We start from the raw sequence: 20,545 nt of genomic DNA, 5'->3' as shown, positions 1-20,545 counted from the left end.
TAGTAATTCTGTACTGTTACATGTCTAGAACACCAGTCTGCTGAACCAGAAGAAGAAGCTAGAGGTTGACACTTCCCAGCTTCAGAATGAAGTGGAGGAGGCTGTGCAGGAGTGCAGGAATGCTGAGGAGAAAGCCAAGAAGGCCATCACTGCAAGCATCAATTCGCCTCGAGGTAAGAAAATTGCTGGAACAGTATACATATTAAAAATCAATGGGTTCCTGGAGCACGAGGAAGGCAAGATTCTCTGAGAAAATGTCTTATGTTTCAAAAACTGGTGCAAAATTGGTTGATACCTATAAATTTAGCCATCACTAGTGAGTCAGAGAAATCACTAAAACAGTTTTGTACACAAACAATTGTAAAAATATAAGACTAAGACTAATTGTTAAGCCTTTACACGGTAAAACAGCCGCATGATGTCAACTTAAGAGTTACAGCAAAACTACTTTTCCTCAAAGCAGCCAGGTCTCTCCTCCCCCTGGCCCCCCTGACAGCAGCCAGGTCTCTCCTCCCCCTGCCCCCCCTGACAGCAGCCAGGTCTCTCCTCCCCCTGGCCCCCCCTGACAGCAGCCAGGTCTCTCCTCCCCCTGCCCCCCCTGACAGCAGCCAGGTCTCTCCTCCCCCTGGCCCCCCCTGACAGCAGCCAGGTCTCTCCTCCCCCTGCCCCCCCTGACAGCAGCCAGGTCTCTCCTCCCCCTGGCCCCCTGACAGCAGCCAGGTCTCTCCTCCCCCTGGCCCCCCTGACAGCAGCCAGGTCTCTCCTCCCCCTGGCCCCCCCTGACAGCAGCCAGGTCTCTCCTCCCCCTGGCCCCCCTGACAGCAACCAGGTCTCTCCTCCCCCTGGCCCCCCCTGACAGCAGCCAGGTCTCTCCTCCCCCTGGCCCCCCCTGACAGCAGCCAGGTCTCTCCTCCCCCTGCCCCTCCTGACAGCAGCCAGGTCTCTCCTCCCCCTGGCCCCCCTGACAGCAGCCAGGTCTCTCCTCCCCCTGGCCCCCCCTGACAGCCTCCCGGAACAGAGATCCTCATAGGTCTAGCAGCACATCTCCCTTTATAAACAGGCTGCAGCGCTGGAGAGGAGAGAGACACTCGACAACCTGGTAAGAACATAAGAGACAGGGCATAGAAACCTGTCAGAGAAACACACATTCGTCTGACAACTTTATCAGGGGATATGGGTAAATATCAAAACAATGAGCTGGTAAGTAGTTCTTTATATATTTCATTCTGAGTTACAGGGGTAAAAATTAATTAAAAAGGGAAATTTTGAGCACGAGTTGACCATTACAATGCTTTATGAAACACCACTGTTTGTCAGTGATGTTGAAAGTAGAAGTAGACTGTACATTTCCAAAATTCTCAAATTGATACACAATAAACAATTAATCTGCATTTCTTTACAATAAGGGGCTGCATGAACAATGTTCATCAATAATTTTTTAATAAAAGCTTTTTATTACTATATAAACAAAATGCTATTTAATGTACATGTTATTATTACTATAGGATTAACGAGGTACATAAAGAGGCAGTTTAGAGTCTAACTTTGACTTTTTCAAGAATGTTAAAACATTTGAGATGTTTTTAGTCAATTGTTTTGCTTTAATGGCAGTTTTTAGGTGCAGTGTGACAGGAAAGGCAGAGAGTGAGAGGGAAAGACATGCAGCATAGGGTTAGGCCGGATTCTAACCTGAATATAGTCTTAATTCTATCTTCAGTGACTATTCCTTACGAGCATCTCATGCCAATATCATACTGTGTTAATTTGTATATCTGTCAAAAGGTTTTATGAAACAAAATATATTTCTTTCTCGTTCTGATCAAGATGCAGATCTCAGGATGGGGGACGCCTTGATGGCAGAGTTTGGGACAGCAGCTCCTTTTCTGAGGAAGTCAGACAAGGAACGTCTGGAGGCCCAGACTCGTTATTTTGACATGAAGAAGAACTGCTTTGTGCCTGACCCAGAGGTTGAGTACGTCAAGGCACTAATAAGCAGTACTGATGGGGACAAAGTTACAGCTGAAACTGAGTTTGGGAAGGTATGTACAACAACACAACATTTAGTGATTAAACCCAATGCAGATGAGAGCACCTCTACCACCCTTCAAAAGTACATGGGAATCATTATCACAAAAATGGATGACGTTTTTTGGATGAGCTGTCAGCATTTTTTGGGGCCCTTTTCCACCAATATGCCGCCTGAATCATTTATCAATTCGTTTTATCACAGTATTTGAAGGGAGGAGGTGCACAATCAACTCCAACTTTATCCATTTGTATAGTAGAAAGTAGGACGCTGGCCCAATAGTTTGAAACAGTTTAGTTATAGGTGGAATGCTGGCTAGCTAACTAACAGCAAAACAACAGAGATGGCAAAAGTACACATCCTTCACTTAAGGATGAAGTACAGATACTCATGTTTAAAAAGACTGGTAAAAGTTGAAGTGCTGACTACACTTTTCCACTCAAGGTAAAGTAAAGAAGTGTGGGCCCTGACATATACTGACGTCAAAAGTTGCCATTACTACCAGCTGTTGGACCTCATATCATATTATCGCAGGTAATTGGACCTCACACTATATTCATATTAACTCATATTAATACATTAATACAAAAATACACAATAGACATGCACATTCGCCAGGAATCCTTTTTGACATCAACAATTTCGAACATCTCCCTCATTATGGCCATGGGTGATCAGGAATGTCTCTACTCTCAGTCAGGTCGACATCGCCAACTCCCTCTGTCTCATCCATAACATACTTCCATTCTCACTGGCATTAAAAGTACCAGACAGCTGAGAATTCCCTCAACAGAGAGGGTAACATTCATTTCTGGAGGCTAATTACGGAGCCTCACAGTCAGACGTGAAGCCTGAGGTGTAGTAGTATTTCTGTATTGACCAAAGATCCAATATTCATTAGTATCACAGGTTACTTGAGTGTCTGCCCGTGTGCAGCAAAAATATATGTCCAGTGAGACATTATCTTTTCTGAAGGATAAGTTATGGCAGCTGCTGCCTGTTTACAGGAGATTAAGATGTGATTCAGGTATGTTAAAATGACTCATGGACAAGAGAAATAATCATATAACAATTGCTTGTGTTATCTTTGTCCTCAAAGATAAAGCAAAGGAAATGATGCCAGGGTAACCAGATGGAGTAAGGCAATGGAAAGATATTGAGTTGGCCGACCTTGGCTTTATTGAAGAAGGACAGCTACAATTATTTACCTCAATGTGCAAAGTAATGCACAGCAATTGTGCAGTAACCGCAAAACAAAACTATAAAGCAAAGATTAGAAGCAACAGGCTCTTTGGCATAAAACATGTTGGCATTATCACCATGAAGCTGCCTTGTGATGTAAAACTCTCTATTAGGAGTTACTGCAAAGGATGATGCTCTCAAAGCCCTCAGGTCACTCCTCCCCCTGGCACCCCTGATAGCCTCTTGGAACAATGAGCCTCATAGGTCTATGGGAGCACACCTCTACCCCAAATGAAGAAACATTCAAAACATTTAATCTAGCCCTTGATTCCTGTCCATGTAGGGCGGATCAGTACCCTTTATAAACAGACACGGGGGGTTAGAGAGAAGAAGGACACTAGGCAACCTGAGGAAGACAGAGAAGAGAACATACCAACGTTTGTCTTTGTCTGAATATAAGAGTGTTTATTTCAGCAGACTAAGAGCTCATCAATAGTTTGATTGTTCTACAGATCTATTTCACTTTCAGGAGATTCTGTCTAAGTAACCACCATCAGGTAGGAACAGTTTCCATGAAAGTTATAGATACAACATGTGTTTAGATACAGTCTGGACGCAAGACAATGATTTGGAGCTGAACTGGAATGTATGATTTATTATAACAGGTTTATTTGATGGTATGAATTGGCCAAGATAATAAATGTTTAAATGGTTGAAAATACAAATTAAAAATCAGAGACTGCACTTGTAAAAAGTGCTGTACATTTCTAAAACTGACACAACACAAACAAGACACCTGCATCATTTTTACTATGAAGTGCGGTCTGAACAATGTACTGTGTTGATAATTGGCTGAGAAAGAATGTGTCACTTTAGTTTTTATGTAGAATTGTATTATCATGAAAGCTATAAGCCACAAAGTTCATTTTAAAATTCATTTAGGATCTTCAAAATAAACATAAATTGGCAACTTAGAGTCTAATGCAGACTTCTGCAAGAATTGCAATTTTTACAGTCTTTAGTGTAGCCTGAATTTCCTAGCCTGGGAATCACATCAATCTGGCAATGCCAGGCTCCGAATTTCCTTTACTGTGAAATAATTGCCAATATCATTCTGTAACCTTTTGTAGGACTATCGAAACAGTTAAAAAAATAGATTGTATTACTTTCTCATGCCACAGATCTCAGGATGGGGGACGCCTTGATGGCAGAGTTTGGGGCAGCAGCTCCTTTTCTGAGGAAGTCAGACAGGGAACGTCTGGAGGCCCAGACTCGTTATTTTGACATGAAGAAGAACTGCTTTGTGCCTGACCCAGAGGTTGAGTACGTCAAGGCACTAATAAGCAGTAGAGATGGGGACAAAGTCACTGTTGAAACTGAGTATGGGAAGGTAAGCACAGCACAATTATTAATAAATAAAAATTGCTGATTGTAAAACTGTTATATTCTTCCAAAGTATATGGGAAACAATAAATCAAGTCTATGGTATTTTCTAATAATGCAAAAGGTCACGAACAGTAATTTACAGTCTGCACTCTATCAATTTCTAGACTACAACTCATAAGGAGGATGACATCCATCCCCAGAACCCGCCAAAGTTTGATAAAATTGAGGACATGGCGATGTTCACCTTCCTGCACGAGCCTGCTGTGCTGTTTAACCTCAAAGAGCGTTATGCAGCCTGGATGATCTACGTGAGTAACAACCACAACGTACAAATAGGTTCCTACTGAGTAGAATATGATCATTAAAGAAGTAAAAATACTCTCCTCCCACACAGACCTACTCAGGACTGTTCTGTGTGACTGTCAACCCCTACAAGTGGCTGCCAGTGTACGATCAGTCAGTTGTCAATGCTTACAGAGGCAAGAAGAGGAGTGAAGCTCCTCCTCACATCTTCTCCATCTCTGACAATGCCTACCAGTACATGCTGTCAGGTAAAACCCAACTTGATTTTTTCAAACGTGACTTTTCACAATTTGAAGCGAAATGAATGTGGATTTATTTTCTTTTAACAGACAGGGAAAATCAATCTGTACTGATCACGTAAGTACATTGAATATTTATCTGGACTTTTCACATATTTCATTTACTTAGGTTCACTGATGGGAGTGCGTAAATCCATGCACTAGTACAACACATTTAACCTTCAAGCATTAGGTTGAATATGCAATAACATATTTATTTGCTGCATATTATCACTGACCGAACAGAATGTTAAGCCTACAAATATTACATTTTCATCTCCAGTGGAGAATCCGGTGCAGGGAAGACTGTGAACACCAAGAGAGTCATCCAGTACTTGGCCAGCATTGCAGCTGTTGGTGGAAAGAAGGATGCCGCACAGGAGAAAAAGGTAGGCCTGTTTGATGTTAAAGTGGTCTTATTTTGTTAGTACTGAACTGTACTGTATAGTGACCTATAGGTTTTTAACATTTTAATCAATGTTGGGTTGTTGGATTCTAGGGCACCCTGGAGGATCAAATCATCCAGTGTAACCCTGCCCTGGAGGCTTTTGGTAATGCTAAAACCATCAGAAATGACAACTCCTCCAGATTCGTAAGATTTCTTCAGTCATGTTTTACATGCATTATATTCAACATGATTATCTCACCCAGTTGACAGTGAGTGTATAATTTCTTCACTTACAGGGAAAATTCATCAGAATTCATTTTGGAGTGAGTGGGAAGCTTTCATCCGCAGACATTGAAACTTGTGAGTAGTTTACGACTACTGTCTCCAAAATAATACAGTATTCAATATGATACAACTAGTCTGGTGAAACCATCAATTCCCTTGACTTCCTGCTCATGAATCCTGTTTGATCCAAGTAAATTCAAATGTATTTTCTCTTCTTGATAGATCTCCTGGAGAAGTCACGTGTCACTTTCCAGCTCAAGGCTGAGAGAGACTACCACATCTTCTACCAGATCCTGTCTCAACAGAAGCCTGAACTGCTGGGTCAGTATTCAAGAAATGATTCATTACAATTCTGTCTAACACAGATTGACCATCAAAATAGCACTATAATTGTATTTACAGATATGCTACTCATCACCACCAACCCCTATGATTACGCCTTCATCTCCCAAGGAGAGATTACTGTAACATCCATTGTTGATTCTGATGAGCTGGTTGCTACTGATGTAAGTGAAGTATATCTATATCAAACACTTCTTGCTGTACTACTATATCTAAACATTTTACAAAGATTAAAATGTTCAACTTTATAATAGGAAGCCTTTGATGTGCTGGGGTTCACCCAAGAGGAAAAGAATGGCATTTACAAGATGACTGGTGCTATCATGCACATGGGCAACATGAAGTTCAAGAACAAACAGAGGGAGGAGCAGGCAGAGTCAGACGGCACTGAGGGTAACTCTTTATGATCGAAATGTCATGTGTTCCCTTTGTGTTTGGCAAGGTCTTGAAGCACGGTGAAATCTTTCTCTGTGCTCAAATGGGAAATCTGTTTTTGGCACCATTTTGTTGGGTTTAACAAAACAAATCCATAATCTACAAACTGTTAGCTTTGAGAAAACACAGAGCTTTATCCAATCAGCTTCAACCTGTTTCTCTCTGCCTCTGCATATTCAGATACCGACAAAGTCGCATACCTGATGGCCTTGAACTCTGCTGACCTGATCAAGGGTCTCTGCCACCCAAGGGTCAAAGTAGGAAATGAGTGGGTCACCAAAGGTCAAAGTGTCCAGCAGGTGAGATTCAAATATCCTATTGTTTACATCTGTAAGAGCTTCATTAAACTCGCGTAGTCTGCTTACTGATTCAATTTGGAGTTCTAAACAAATTATTTATAAGGGATTTTTTAAATAGTTATATTACTGTTACAACAACAGTTTTGACAGTAGCAACAGTTTGACAGTTTTTACACAAAATTTGATATGGTCTCTGTCTGCAGGTGTACTACTCCATTGGTGCACTGTCCAAGTCAGTGTATGAGAAGATGTTCCTGTGGATGGTGATTAGAATCAACCAATCCCTGGACACCAAGAATGCTCGCCAGCATTACATTGGTGTGCTGGACATTGCAGGGTTTGAGATCTTTGATGTGAGTCATTTTTGTTTTAGAACTGTGGAATATGACAAAATATTTTTGGTTGCCTTTTTATTCATAGAGACAGCTAAAGGGAGACAGGAAAGCAGGGGGAAAAAATGGAAACTGCCCAGGCCAGAATCGAACCCTGAGCCACAGGGGCGCAAAAAAGATGATTCTTAGATAACTACTCCCTGTTGGTTTATACTCATGCAGGGATAAATTCATCAATCCTGAACCTCACGCAAACGAATATTTGCCTAAAGTAACTTTTTGAGGTACTCCGACAATTTCCAGGGAGAGATTTTGTATCAATAATGATAATGGTTTGTGTTTTATGTATCAAATGGAGGATTAAAGAAGCCCCCAAAAGCCTTTTAATATTTTGTATACAAGGGGTGGTATTTGAACCATTGTATGGTAGAATAACATTCAATTGACTTCTTCTGTAGTTCAACACCTTTGAACAGCTGTGCATCAACTTCACTAATGAGAAGCTGCAGCAGTTCTTCAATCACCACATGTTTGTGCTGGAGCAAGAAGAGTACAAGAAAGAAGGAATTGTTTGGGTGTTCATTGACTTTGGCATGGACTTGGCAGCCTGCATTGAGCTTATCGAGAAGGTTAGTATCAAGTTTAATCAAGTTCTATTATGTATAAGAGGTGCTTATCTAAACCACTTTTGGATAAAAAGAGCTGACAGGGTTGCTTAAGTGAGGTGGCAGGACCTGAACTTATAATCAACACTGTTATTTCCCAAATTTGACTTGGAACATTTTGTCTTTTGTCCCGCCAACCAGCCCATGGGTATCATGTCCATCCTTGAAGAGGAGTGCATGTTCCCCAAAGCCAGTGATGCTACATTCAAGGCTAAGCTGTATGACAACCACTTGGGCAAAACTGCCAACTTCCAGAAGCCCAGGATGATAAAAGGTCGACCAGAGGCCCATTTCTCCCTGGTTCACTATGCTGGTATCGTTGACTACAACATTGGTAACTGGCTGGTGAAGAACAAGGACCCTCTGAATGAGACTGTGGTCGGACTCTTCCAGAAATCAAGCCTTAAGATGTTGTCTGTGCTTTTTGCTGGCTATGCTGGTGCTGACGCTGCTGGTAAATATAAAAATAACGATATCTCATCTTGTATCTTTAGAGTGCTATTGAGAAAATAAAACGATATATCATCTTCTAATTTGTGACAGCTGATGCTGGAGGAGGAAAGAAGAAGAAAGGCTCCTCTTTCCAGACAGTGTCTGCTTTGCACAGGGTGAGTTTCTATTTGGATGTTCCAAGACGTTACGATGATGATAATTAGTCTTTACAATAAATAAGAACACTGTAATTCAACTTATCGAATACAAAAACATACTTTGAAAACATCGTCGTCGTCGTCATCTGCCGCTTGTCCGGGGATCAGGTCGCGGGGGCAGCGACCTAAGCAGGGAGGCCCAGACTTCCCTCCCCCCGGCCACTTCCGCCAGCTCTTCCTGGGGGACCCCAAGGCGTTCCCAGGCCAGCTGAGAGACATAGTCCCTCCAGCGTGTCCTGGGTCTTCCCGGGGGCCTCTTCCCAGTACTTTGAAAACATGATTGTTCAAAATCATTCTATTCACAGGAGAACCTGAACAAACTCATGACCAACTTGAGGTCTACTCACCCCCACTTTGTGCGTTGCCTCATCCCCAATGAGACCAAGACTCCTGGGGCCATGGAGAACCCTCTGGTCATGCACCAGCTGCGCTGTAACGGTGTGCTGGAAGGCATCAGAATCTGCAGAAAGGGATTCCCCAACAGGATTCAGTATGGTGACTTCAAACAAAGGTGGAAAAAACATTCAATTACTTTATTATCATAGTATCATATTTGATCATTGTATTAACCCTAACACTAACCCTAACCATGAACATATTTGTATACTTTTATAATTAAATTCAGATACCGCATCCTAAACCCAAGTGTTATCCCTGAGGGAGCATTTATGGACAACAAGAAGGCAGCAGAAAAACTGCTGGGTAGTCTGGACATTGACCACGAGGAGTATAGATTAGGACACACCAAGGTAAATATACTGAAAATGAGAGGCTGGCATAAAAACCCTGTTTTACGGAGCAGCATGAAAACTTATAATTTGAGTATCTTTATCAGGTGTTCTTCAAGGCTGGTCTGCTGGGTGTTCTAGAAGAGATGAGAGACGACCGTCTCTCTCTCATCATCACAGGGCTCCAGTCCAGATCACGTGGTGTAATTGCCAGAAATGAGTTCCAGAAAATTGTAGAGCGCAGGTAGTTTTCTCTATAGTTACTACACAAATATGTTTGAGGTGAGTGAATGTAAGCTAAAAGATCATTCTGTTTGGGATCAGGGATGCCCTGCTTGTGATCCAGTGGAACATCAGGGCCTTCATGGGGGTCAAGAATTGGCCCTGGATGAAGATGTTCTTCAAGATCAAGCCTCTGCTTGTCTCAGCTGAGACTGAGAAAGAGATGGCCAACATGAAGGAAGAATTCCTGAAGCTTAAAGAAGCTTATGCTAAATCTGAAGCCCGTAGGAAGGAGCTGGAAGAGAAGATGGTCTCCCTTGTCCAAGAGAAGAACGACCTTCAACTCGCAGTCCAAACTGTGAGTGACAGCTACAACAACCGAACAGTATTATATTGTACATAACATAAATCCAATTTTTCTGAAAGTTTTAACTATTTGATCCTTTACAGGAACAAGACAGTCTGGGAGATGCTGAGGAGAGGTGTGAGGGATTGATCAAGAGCAAGATCCAGCTTGAGGCCAAATCCAAGGAACTGACTGAAAGACTGGAGGATGAGGAGGAGATGAATGCAGAGCTTACTGCTAAGAAGAGGAAGCTGGAGGATGAGTGTTCAGAACTCAAGAAAGACATTGATGATCTGGAACTCACTCTGGCCAAAGTGGAGAAGGAGAAGCATGCCACGGAGAACAAGGTAAAGACCAACATGACTTGATAATGAGATCAAAGTAAAAGTGAGAACAAAATATACCTACACTATATGACTTCAGGTTAAAAACCTGACTGAGGAGATGGCAGCTCTGGATGAAATCATCGCCAAGCTGACCAAGGAAAAGAAAGCTCTTCAGGAGGCTCACCAGCAGACACTGGACGACCTTCAGAGTGAGGAGGACAAAGTCAACACTCTGACCAAGGCCAAAACCAAGCTGGAACAGCAGGTTGATGATGTGAGTATCAAACTGAGTATCAAGTCATCAAGTGTTACTGTAAGTTACAAGTACAACAAAGGTGTATGATTTTCGTCATGATATTCCACTTGTATGATCAACCAGCTTGAAGGATCTCTGGAGCAAGAGAAGAAAGTAAGAATGGACCTTGAGAGAGCCAAGAGGAAGTTGGAGGGAGACCTGAAGTTGACCCAGGAGAGCCTAATGGACCTGGAGAACGACAAACAGCAGATGGAGGAGAAACTGAAGAAGTGAGATTATAACCCAAAGGACTGTATCACGACAATGCTTACTTTTAAAGAAAGGGTTATAATGTGTATAATTTCCACAGGAAGGACTTTGAGATAAGTCAACTCAGCAGCAAGATTGAGGATGAGCAGGCCATGAGTGCCCAGCTTCAGAAGAAACTGAAGGAGCTGCAGGTTAGTCAATAGCAATGTATGGTTAAAGCTTCCTTGTAGGATACCAGCTGTTTGATCTCTAATCTCATCAGAAATCCTTACATTGTAGGCCCGTATTGAGGAGCTTGAGGAAGAGCTGGAGGCTGAGAGAGCTGCCCGTGCCAAGGTTGAGAAGCAGAGGGCAGACTTGGCCCGAGAGTTGGAGGAGATCAGTGAGAGACTGGAGGAGGCTGGTGGAGCCACTGCTGCCCAGATTGAGATGAACAAGAAGAGGGAGGCAGAGTTCCAGAAGGTGCGCAGAGACCTTGAAGAGGCTACCCTGCAGCATGAGGCTACAGCTGCCACTCTGAGGAAGAAGAATGCAGACAGTGTGGCCGACCTGGGGGAGCAGATTGACAACCTTCAGAGAGTGAAGCAGAAGCTGGAGAAGGAGAAGAGTGAGCTCAGGCTGGAGCTGGACGATGTGGTCTCCAACATGGAGCAGATCGTCAAATCCAAAGTGAGTGGTGAATATGAGAAGTCAGGAATTAGTAACTAAACAACTAAAGATTAAGTAACTGATTACACATAAAATGCCACATTCATCTTGTGACGGACAATTAAAAATGTATTTTTACAGACAAACTCTGAGAAAATGTGCAGGACCCTTGAAGACCAGATGACTGAATACAGGACTAAATCTGAGGAGGGACAGCGATCCATCAATGATTTCACCATGCAGAAAGCAAAGCTTCAAACTGAAAATGGTAAGAAAACTCTCAAGTAGAATAAAACTCACTGGAAATCCCATGGCTACTTACCTTTCTTTCAGGAGATGAAACAGTTTAAATCTTAAAGGTCTTGCACGAAAGTAGGCAATGCAGAATATTGAAATATAGGCCAATCTTTTGTTTTTAACAGGTGAACTTGCTAGGCAACTGGAGGAGAAGGACTCCCTGGTTTCCCAACTTACCAGAGGAAAACAGTCTAATGTTCAGCAGATTGAGGATCTCAAAAGACAACTGGAGGAGGAAATCAAGGTATGGACAGTAACAACATTATCATCATTGCAGAAATAATCATGGTCCACCCTCGATATTATGTTTACCTTTTTCCAGGCAAAGAATGCTTTAGCCCATGCAGTGCAGTCTGCTCGCCATGACTCAGAGCTGCTGAGGGAGCAGTATGAGGAGGAGCAGGAGGCCAAGGCTGAGCTGCAGCGCAGCATGTCCAAGGCTAACTCTGAGGTGGCTCAGTGGAGAACCAAGTATGAAACTGATGCCATCCAGAGGACCGAGGAGCTGGAAGAGGCCAAGTAAGGAGATGCTCACAATCAAACAGTGCATCACTTCAGAAAGGACAATGTACCACAATACATTCATAATGATTGTGCTATGATTATACAAAGTTTATTTTCTGTCGAACAGGAAGAAGCTGGCTCAGCGTCTGCAAGATGCAGAAGAGGCTGTGGAAGCTGTCAATGCTAAATGTTCCTCCCTGGAGAAAACTAAACACAGACTCCAGAATGAGATTGAAGATCTCATGGTGGATGTGGAGAGATCCAATGCTGCTGCTGCTGTTCTGGACAAGAAGCAAAGAAACTTTGACAAGGTACAGTGGTGGATCTTCAAGAGAATCTGGGTAGAAATACAGAGCACCGTTCATTAATGCTGCTTGTGTCTCCTCCAGGTTCTGGCAGAGTGGAAGCAGAAGTATGAGGAGTCCCAGACTGAGCTGGAAAGCGCCCAGAAGGAGGCCAGATCCCTCAGCACTGAGCTGTTCAAACTGAAGAACTCCTATGAAGAGTCTCTGGATCATCTGGAGACCATGAAGAGGGAGAACAAGAACCTCCAAGGTCTGAATATGAACAAACTTGGCATAAGTCTTTACATTGTTAATCAACATTGGACATTATCATAAACTGAATGGGTTCCTGTCAACAGAGGAAATTTCTGACCTGACTGAGCAACTTGGTGAGGGTGGAAAGACTGTCCATGAGTTGGAGAAGATTCGTAAACAGCTGGAGCAGGAGAAGGCTGAGATCCAGACTGCTCTGGAGGAAGCTGAGGTGAGACAAAAAAAAAATTTAAAGAGAAAAAAGTACTCCCAGAAGCATTTTCTGGACACACATTATGGGCTGTGTTCTTGTAGGGCTCCCTGGAGCACGAGGAAGGCAAGATTCTCAGAGCTCAGCTGGAGTTCAACCAGGTCAAAGCTGACATCGAGCGCAAACTGGTGGAGAAAGATGAGGAGATGGAAATGGCCAAGAGAAACCAGCAGAGGGTGGTGGATACCCTGCAAAGTTCCCTGGAGTCTGAGACTCGCAGCAGGAACGAGGCTCTCAGGCTGAAGAAGAAGATGGAGGGAGACCTCAATGAGATGGAGATCCAGCTCAGCCAGGCCAACAGGCAGGCAGCAGAGGCCCAGAAGCAACTCAAGGGCCTCCATGCACATATGAAGGTAAAAACATTGGACCTAAAGTATCCTTTCTTTCTAAACATCACAATGCTTACTGACAGCTTACTGACATAGTGGTTACAGCCACAAAGATAATGAAGTGCATGTTTACATGAAAACAACCAATATTTTTTCGACAGGACTCCCAACTGCAGCTGGATGATGCTCTTCGTAGCAATGATGATCTGAAGGAGAATATTGCCATTGTGGAGAGACGTAGCAATCTGCTGCAGGCTGAACTGGATGAGCTGAGGTCCATGGTGGAGCAGACTGAGAGAGGCCGCAAACTGGCTGAGCAGGAACTGCTGGATGTCAGTGAGAGGGTTCAGCTGCTACACTCTCAGGTAACATGTTGATGGAGTACACCAGTTAAAACAGGTTATTGCATTCTTTCTAAATAAAAAAACATAACACATTTTCTTTTCTAGAACACCAGCCTGCTGAACCAGAAGAAGAAGCTAGAGGGTGACACTTCCCAGCTTCAGAATGAAGTGGAGGAGGCTGTGCAGGAGTGCAGGAATGCTGAGGAGAAAGCCAAGAAGGCCATCACTGATGCTGCCATGATGGCAGAGGAGCTGAAGAAGGAGCAGGACACCAGTTCTCACCTGGAGCGCATGAAGAAGAACATGGAGCAGACCATCAAGGACCTGCAGCACCGTCTGGATGAAGCTGAGCAAATCGCCATGAAGGGTGGCAAGAAGCAGGTCCAGAAGCTGGAGGCCCGGGTGAGTGTCTGAGGCTGGTTGGTACCTTATGGTACCTTATTCCAACCTTCCAACAAAGGATTTAAGATCATGAAATAGGTTCACAGCTGTCAACAACTTGGTATCCTTTTCCTCCAGGTGAGGGAGCTGGAGACAGAGGTGGAGTTGGAGCAGAGGAAGAGCAATGATTCAGTGAAAGGAGTCCGTAAATATGAGAGACGCATCAAGGAGCTCACCTACCAGGTATATAGTAGTTCTTGCTGTCATCTGTAAAATGTTCTTTCATCAGAGCAGAGATTGAAAAACAAGATTGAACATGATTCTGTTTCCCTTTCGTCATGGTCCAGACTGAGGAGGACCGTAAGAACTTGAGCCGTCTGCAAGACCTGGTGGACAAACTGCAGCTGAAGGTCAAGTCCTTCAAGAGAACTGCAGAGGAGGCTGTGAGTAGAAATATTCTCAGAAGCCTTTCTGTTTTCAGTTTTCTTGAGGGACTAAAATAATTGTCAATGTCTTTCTCAGGAGGAGCAGTCCAACTCTAATATGGGAAAGTTCCGTAAAATTCAGCATGAGCTGGATGAAGCAGAGGAAAGGGCTGACATTGCTGAGTCCCAGGTCAACAAGATGAGAAGCAAGAGTCGTGACGTTGGATCAAAGGTTAGTTTCTCTCGGACTGTTAGCTACTTAAAATAAAATTACACTCTTATTATAGTTTCCTTATGAATATATTAGGCAGCTAACTCTCCAATTAGCCCTATGGAAAAATAATATGTTTTTTGTTTATACTTTAACAAAATATTTTACTTTGTTTTAATCTCCTGTATCTTTTCCATCAGAAAGGACATGATGAAGAGTAAAGCTCTCAGCTGGATGTCTTTACATCTTGAAACTGTTGTAGTAATTTAGCCTTCCCTTTGTTCTTCATGCACCTGAAACTGTACAGAATAAAGAGTATCAATGGCAATTTCTCCTTCATGTGCTGCTTTCCCCTGTACACATGTGTTCTGCAGAAATGTAGCAGATATATAATATATGCACTGAATGTCTCGGATTCTCAAAAAAAAAAAAAGTTACCTTTCCCTAGATACAGAGGAAAATAAGGTTAAAAAAGGTAAAACAAAAAGGAAAAAAGGTTAGAAAATAAGTGTGCATCAGAGATTTTTTTTTTATACTGAAAATTAGGACTAAGAATTGAGACATTCCTGATCCCCCTCCAGCCGCCCCAACAGACTACTCGAAACGAGTGGCACGAACACAGTCGTAATACCTTTTGACCAGCAGAGGGCATCAAACACACAAATTGCCGCCCCTCTCGGCGGAAAATCCTGCCCGTAACTTTGTGGCGCCCCGGGCGGCTGCCCTGACCCCCATGGCCAGATATGAGGGAGATGTTCAACATTTTCAGTGTCAAAAAGGATTCCGGCACCTAGCCATGTTTTCTAGTGTCTTTTTTTATTAATGTATCGTACAGCCAATCGAAACGGTCAGTTAAATTCAAATATTCTAATAATGGGCACGCGAGCATCAGAACTGGACCATGGAACAATGGAAGAAGGAGGCCTGGTCTGATGAATCACGTTTTCTTGTACATCAAGTGGATGGCTGGGAGCCATTGCTTACCTGGGAAACACATGGCACCAGGATGCACTATGGGAAGAAGGCAAACCTGCAGAGGCAGTGTGATGCTTTGGGCAGTGTTCTGCTGGGACACCTTGGGTCCTGACATTCATTTGGATGTTACTTTGACACGTACCACCTGCCTAAACATTGCTGCAGACCACATACACCCTTTCAAGGATATGGTATTCCATGATGGCAGTCACATCTTTCAGCAGGATAATGTGTCCTGCCACAAAGCAAAAATTGTTCAGGAATGGTTTGAGGAACACCAGTTCAAGGTGTTGACTTCCCCAGATCTACATCCCACTGAGCATCTGTGGGATGTGCTGGACAAACAAGTGTGATCCCTGGAGGCTCCACCTCACAACATGACTTGTATAAATATATGTATTTATTTATTATAGTTCCAGAAATATTGTTCAATGTAAACTCCTACCTTGATCGGTGTTACAAATGAACACTAAGTAGCAGACAGGGCCCCTGGGGAAGACAAGACTATCCTGAGATCACTGAAAGATACATGTTAGTAGTTTAATCAAGAAGAATGTTCTTATCAAATCTTCATCCCTAGTTAGTTATTGTACATTTCACAACAAAGCCACACGGTCACAACAATAAAATCCCATCCATAGATTAAGGTTTGATATTTTTATTACAAGCCATGTTTACATTTACATTTAGTCATGTACATTTACATTTCATGTTATGATCAATCTTTAAAGAGTAAAACAGAAAAGGTATAAAAAGTTAATTACTAAAGCTGACTTCGGTCTAAACTGTCTTTAGACTCTGAAAACAATAAGTAAAGTAATGATCATCATAGAAAAAATACACAATATCCTGTATTATGGTCTGGGTGAATACTCAATTCTGATTGGCTGCAGGAATGTACATTATAGGGTGATAACGGACACCTACTGCGTCATTGCAGAAAAACTGTATTTTCACCGTTCTAAATTATTCCGCTGGCTACACAGGAGCCTGTGCAAAATATCTTAAATAAGTAACCATAACAACAGTGACGTAGTCAAAGCCTCCATTTACAATTGTGAAAGACTTTAACAAGCTAACTTGTATTTACAACAATGAGTGACTTCAATATTTATTTTAACCTATTTGAAAAATGTTTCTTTTCTGAATGTAGTGTGTCAGTGTCACGTAACCGCTCATCTCACATTCCATTCACTATTCAGCTGGCTAGTCAATCTACTTCAGACAGGCTGCGGCCAACACGACAGTAGCAGCAACTCTACACATGGCCGATTATTTTCTTCTTTAAAATCTTGATTTTATTTTGGGACAACTACATGGCTCGATAGCTGGCTAGTCTTGTTGTTAAACATACTGTCAAATTATAATCACTGTTTGGAGAAAATGTCAACTTTCATGCGATCATCTCACATCCAGTTGCTATTCAATTCCCTCCACAGGCTGCGGCCATACTTCAGCCTAGTACTAGTATATGGCCGATATTGTTCGTGAAAATCTTGATATTTATTTTGGGACAGTGACATGGCTGATTAGCTAGCAAATCTTATTGTCAAACATACTGTAAAATTATATTTACTGTTTGTCAACCGTACACAATGTTATTGCCTTTGAATCCTGCTAGCATAACGTTAGCTTTTGGGCTAATAGCTCAGCCAAAGGAAAGCCGGTGTTGGTTCTATGAGCTGAGCGGACTAGAAATATCAGAGTTGGCTAACGTTGAAAAACGTTAGATTTCTATTGCAAAACGCCATAAAACATAAATTAATGTTAGTAAAAAAAAACGTTGGCAAGTGACCATGGTATAAGCGGGATAATGCCCTTCGAGGTGTCCAATATCCCTCCGCTGCGCGTCGGACGGTTCACGCCTCCGCATCGTCCATTATCAGATGATATTGGACACCTCGTCGGGCATTATCCCTTACATATAAAACACACACATAAAAAGAGCACATAAATGAACAGAATCATGGACTGGTCCACATATACAGAAAACGATTCAAACATTGTTATTCAGAAAAACAATCCACTTAGACATTCACATATACAGAAATCATATAAATCATCAAAATGATATTAGAGTCAAGTGTAGTTCAGAGTATCACATGGCTCCATTCAATGGTCATGGCCACAGCCGTGCCCCCCCCCCTCGGTTTCTTTCCCTGCCCTAGTGTTCCCTGTCTCATTGTCTTCACCTGTGTCTTGTTCAGTTCTCGTTAGTTTCATTGTGTCCACCTGTGTCTTGTTTGTTTCTGTGTAATTAGGTTTGTGTTGTGTCCAGTCTTTGTCTTAGCATTACCCTTTGTCCCTGTGTGTACCCAGTCTGTTCCCGGTTTGAGCATTAAACCCTTTGTGTTCACAACGCCTGCCGACTCTCTTGCACTTGGGTCCTAGCCCACCTCACGCCCTGACACCAATGACTTCTGTGTCTGACCAAGCAATTCCATTGAAAGGTATAATACTATTATTTCAAGAAACAGTAAGAACAAAAAGTTTCCCAGATGTAGCTATGACTAAGACATAAATGTGAAAACATATTTATGGACAGTATTTGAATGTTATCTTTTCATGTAGCATTATTGTTACAGATTATATATAATCTAATAAAGAAAACAACTAATATATATCTATATTAGGTTTGATTCAATAAAGATACTGTATTAACATTTAAGCTACAACAAAGATGCAAAAAATACAAGATATTCAAATATGAGACAAAAAGTTATTAGAGCTAAGAAAAACTCATACCTTGACTTGGACTTTGATGGGCTGTGACCATTAAGCCTGACAGAGAGGAATTCACTGTCTCCACATTCCAGAATTATAATCTGCAAGACATGGGAGAGGAATGAGTGACTTTGTTGTCCAAGAAGGTCCTTTTACCTCACTGACACTTTGTGCTAAATATTCTCTCACTTGACGTCTGACAGCTGCAGCAGGGACAGTAAATATAACATCTACATTTATTAGAGTTAAGAAAAAAATATTTAGTCAAAAGTATTAGTCAAAAAGAAACATTGACAGAACTGTAAATTCCAGTTCAGTTCACACATCAACACTGCTTGTGGAGGACAGATGCATAGATATAGCATCCGACCTTGATGGAGAATGATATTGGCAAAGACAAAGAGGAGTCCACTTCTCTGTGGTTTTACAGTCTTAACATGCCAGTTGCATTGTGTTCAGTGCCATGTCGCTGCTAACACGTGGAGACTGGACAGCTGGGAATGAGGGGTATAAAGAAAGGTTGTGCTTGGAATAGACAGCTCAGATGTTGACACTAAGTAAGGTGCTTCAATAGGGGGGGGGGGGGGGGGGGGGGGGGGGGGGGGGGGGTCAAGGTCGACCCAAGACACAAAGAACACATATTTTCCAATGATATTTCACAAATATTGTACAGCCCTAGTGTTCACTTATTAACACTATATTCAAGAAATACAATTTCCCAGTACTATGAAGTATGAACTTGTTTGTTTTGCAATCCTTTTCACCTGAGTGGCTGTACAGCCTACTGACAGCATACCAATGTTTACATTGTTAACATATGGAGTGGTATGTTAAAGCTATAAAAGTTAATCAAGGAACCTCGAGGGTTCCAGCAATAAACCGAGGTGTGAAGTTGTGAAAGTCAAGAGGTCTCATTTCTGCCCCTTGAAGTCTTAACACAGGGTATCACTCTTCAGCAGCAACTGCCACCACATCATCACCTTCTACACAGCCTCACACTTGTGTACAGTAATACACTGACAGCTCTGATACCTTCACAAAAACAAGACCAATGGTCTTTGGCTCCAATGACAATCCTTTCCTTACCAACAACCTAACAAGACAGCTCCCTCAGCTCCATGCTGTCTGAAGGACACGATTAGAGACATGATTCAGGCATATTAGTCAGTTAATTCACGTTGAATACACTGATTTGATCATGAAAGTATTTGATAGCCTAAAGAGATGTTAATGTCCTTGAAAGTGTAATGTTATGGTTAAGAAGGTTTGGGTGTGTTGCTGTGGGGACACACCCCTGTCACACTCCAGTGCTCCTGTTTCAAAAGGCTAGTATAAGGTATGTGCTGCAGAACATACAGACTGCACTAGTGCTCAGGCACACTTGATTGCATCTAGTAACAATTTCACAGGTCTATTTTTGTACCAAAGGATAAATAGGAAGAAAGCAGCAGCACGTGGGCATGATAATGGGTAATGTTATTCTTACAATAGCTGCCACACTTCTGTTGCAATGGAACAGGACGCTGACCTTGCCTTAAAGAACAATAAAGGACAGCTGCAGTTGTTTAAATCATGCAACAAGCCTCGTTAACGGAATTGATGGCCTTAGACACAATCTATGACCAAATGTACCTGCAATTTAAGTGCATTCACTAATATAAATTTATGAAAATGTTCATGTTAACAAATAAGACACCATCATTAACTAACCCTCACAACAGCATAAAAACACAAACACTTTGGTAAACTTTGATGAACTTGAACACTTCAAACCATTGTATGTTTTCCACTATTTTCTTAATTACATGCAAATAAATAAAACAATCTCCTTTTGATGAAAAAATACACAAGTAGAAGTATGTGGAAGAATACCATAGATATATCTGCATTTTAGTTGCCGCCAACAAACGTGAACTCCTCCAGAGAAACTAAAGCGTTAAATCATGGCCGGCTGCCTGACTCTCCTCTCCCCTCCTCTACAGCCACTGAGGCCTAATAGGTCTCTGAAGTACACTCCTCTATAGCCAAATACAGATGTTTTTAATTTAGTATTAATTTATTTAATGGCTTGTTTTCCTTATAGAGGGTAACAAGCCCCTTTATAAAGAAGCCTTCACGTCTGTAGGGAAACTAGACAGAACAAATCAAAAGGTATGAGAGAAAAGGAAGGCTGTTATGTTATCTGTGCTTGGATGAATATCA

General features: G+C 42.2%; 1 protein-coding gene across 1 annotated transcript; it reads left to right on the top strand.

The window, feature by feature from the left end:
* Window positions 1-4,389: 4,389 nt before the first annotated feature.
* Window positions 4,390-14,963, top strand: LOC124470173 (myosin-7-like). Its single transcript, XM_047023939.1, has 37 exons — window positions 4,390-4,598; window positions 4,759-4,902; window positions 4,989-5,145; window positions 5,227-5,254; window positions 5,459-5,564; window positions 5,675-5,767; window positions 5,860-5,923; window positions 6,071-6,169; window positions 6,251-6,354; window positions 6,445-6,583; window positions 6,806-6,924; window positions 7,128-7,277; window positions 7,715-7,885; window positions 8,063-8,375; window positions 8,465-8,529; window positions 8,877-9,082; window positions 9,197-9,320; window positions 9,407-9,543; window positions 9,624-9,879; window positions 9,972-10,214; window positions 10,291-10,467; window positions 10,573-10,718; window positions 10,799-10,889; window positions 10,978-11,367; window positions 11,488-11,614; window positions 11,769-11,887; window positions 11,966-12,162; window positions 12,275-12,458; window positions 12,537-12,702; window positions 12,791-12,915; window positions 12,999-13,307; window positions 13,445-13,648; window positions 13,733-14,029; window positions 14,147-14,251; window positions 14,356-14,451; window positions 14,531-14,665; window positions 14,845-14,963. Exons 1-37 carry the CDS (start codon window positions 4,398-4,400, stop codon window positions 14,863-14,865), a joined length of 5,808 nt encoding a protein of 1,935 aa, XP_046879895.1. The 5' UTR covers window positions 4,390-4,397; the 3' UTR covers window positions 14,866-14,963.
* The last annotated feature ends 5,582 nt before the right edge of the window (window positions 14,964-20,545 follow it).

The sequence above is a fragment of the Hypomesus transpacificus genome, chromosome 8 (genome assembly GCF_021917145.1).
Source record: "Hypomesus transpacificus isolate Combined female chromosome 8, fHypTra1, whole genome shotgun sequence".
Classification (NCBI taxonomy): Eukaryota; Metazoa; Chordata; class Actinopteri; order Osmeriformes; family Osmeridae; genus Hypomesus; species Hypomesus transpacificus.
The sequence above is the reverse complement of the archived record's forward strand: the minus strand, read 5'-3'. Positions and strand labels throughout refer to the sequence as shown.

What these genes read in the sequence shown, in the direction of transcription:
- LOC124470173 (XM_047023939.1), top strand. Translation starts at nt 4,398, where the DNA reads ATGGGGGACGCCTTGATGGCAGAGTTTGGGGCAGCAGCTCCTTTTCTG. An exon ending in TGCTGGTGCTGACGCTGCTG is followed by an intron (nt 8,376 to 8,464) that starts GTAAATATAAAA and finishes AATTTGTGACAG; the next exon opens with CTGATGCTGGAGGAGGAAAG. An exon ending in GAGGAGCTGGAAGAGGCCAA is followed by an intron (nt 12,163 to 12,274) that starts GTAAGGAGATGC and finishes TCTGTCGAACAG; the next exon opens with GAAGAAGCTGGCTCAGCGTC.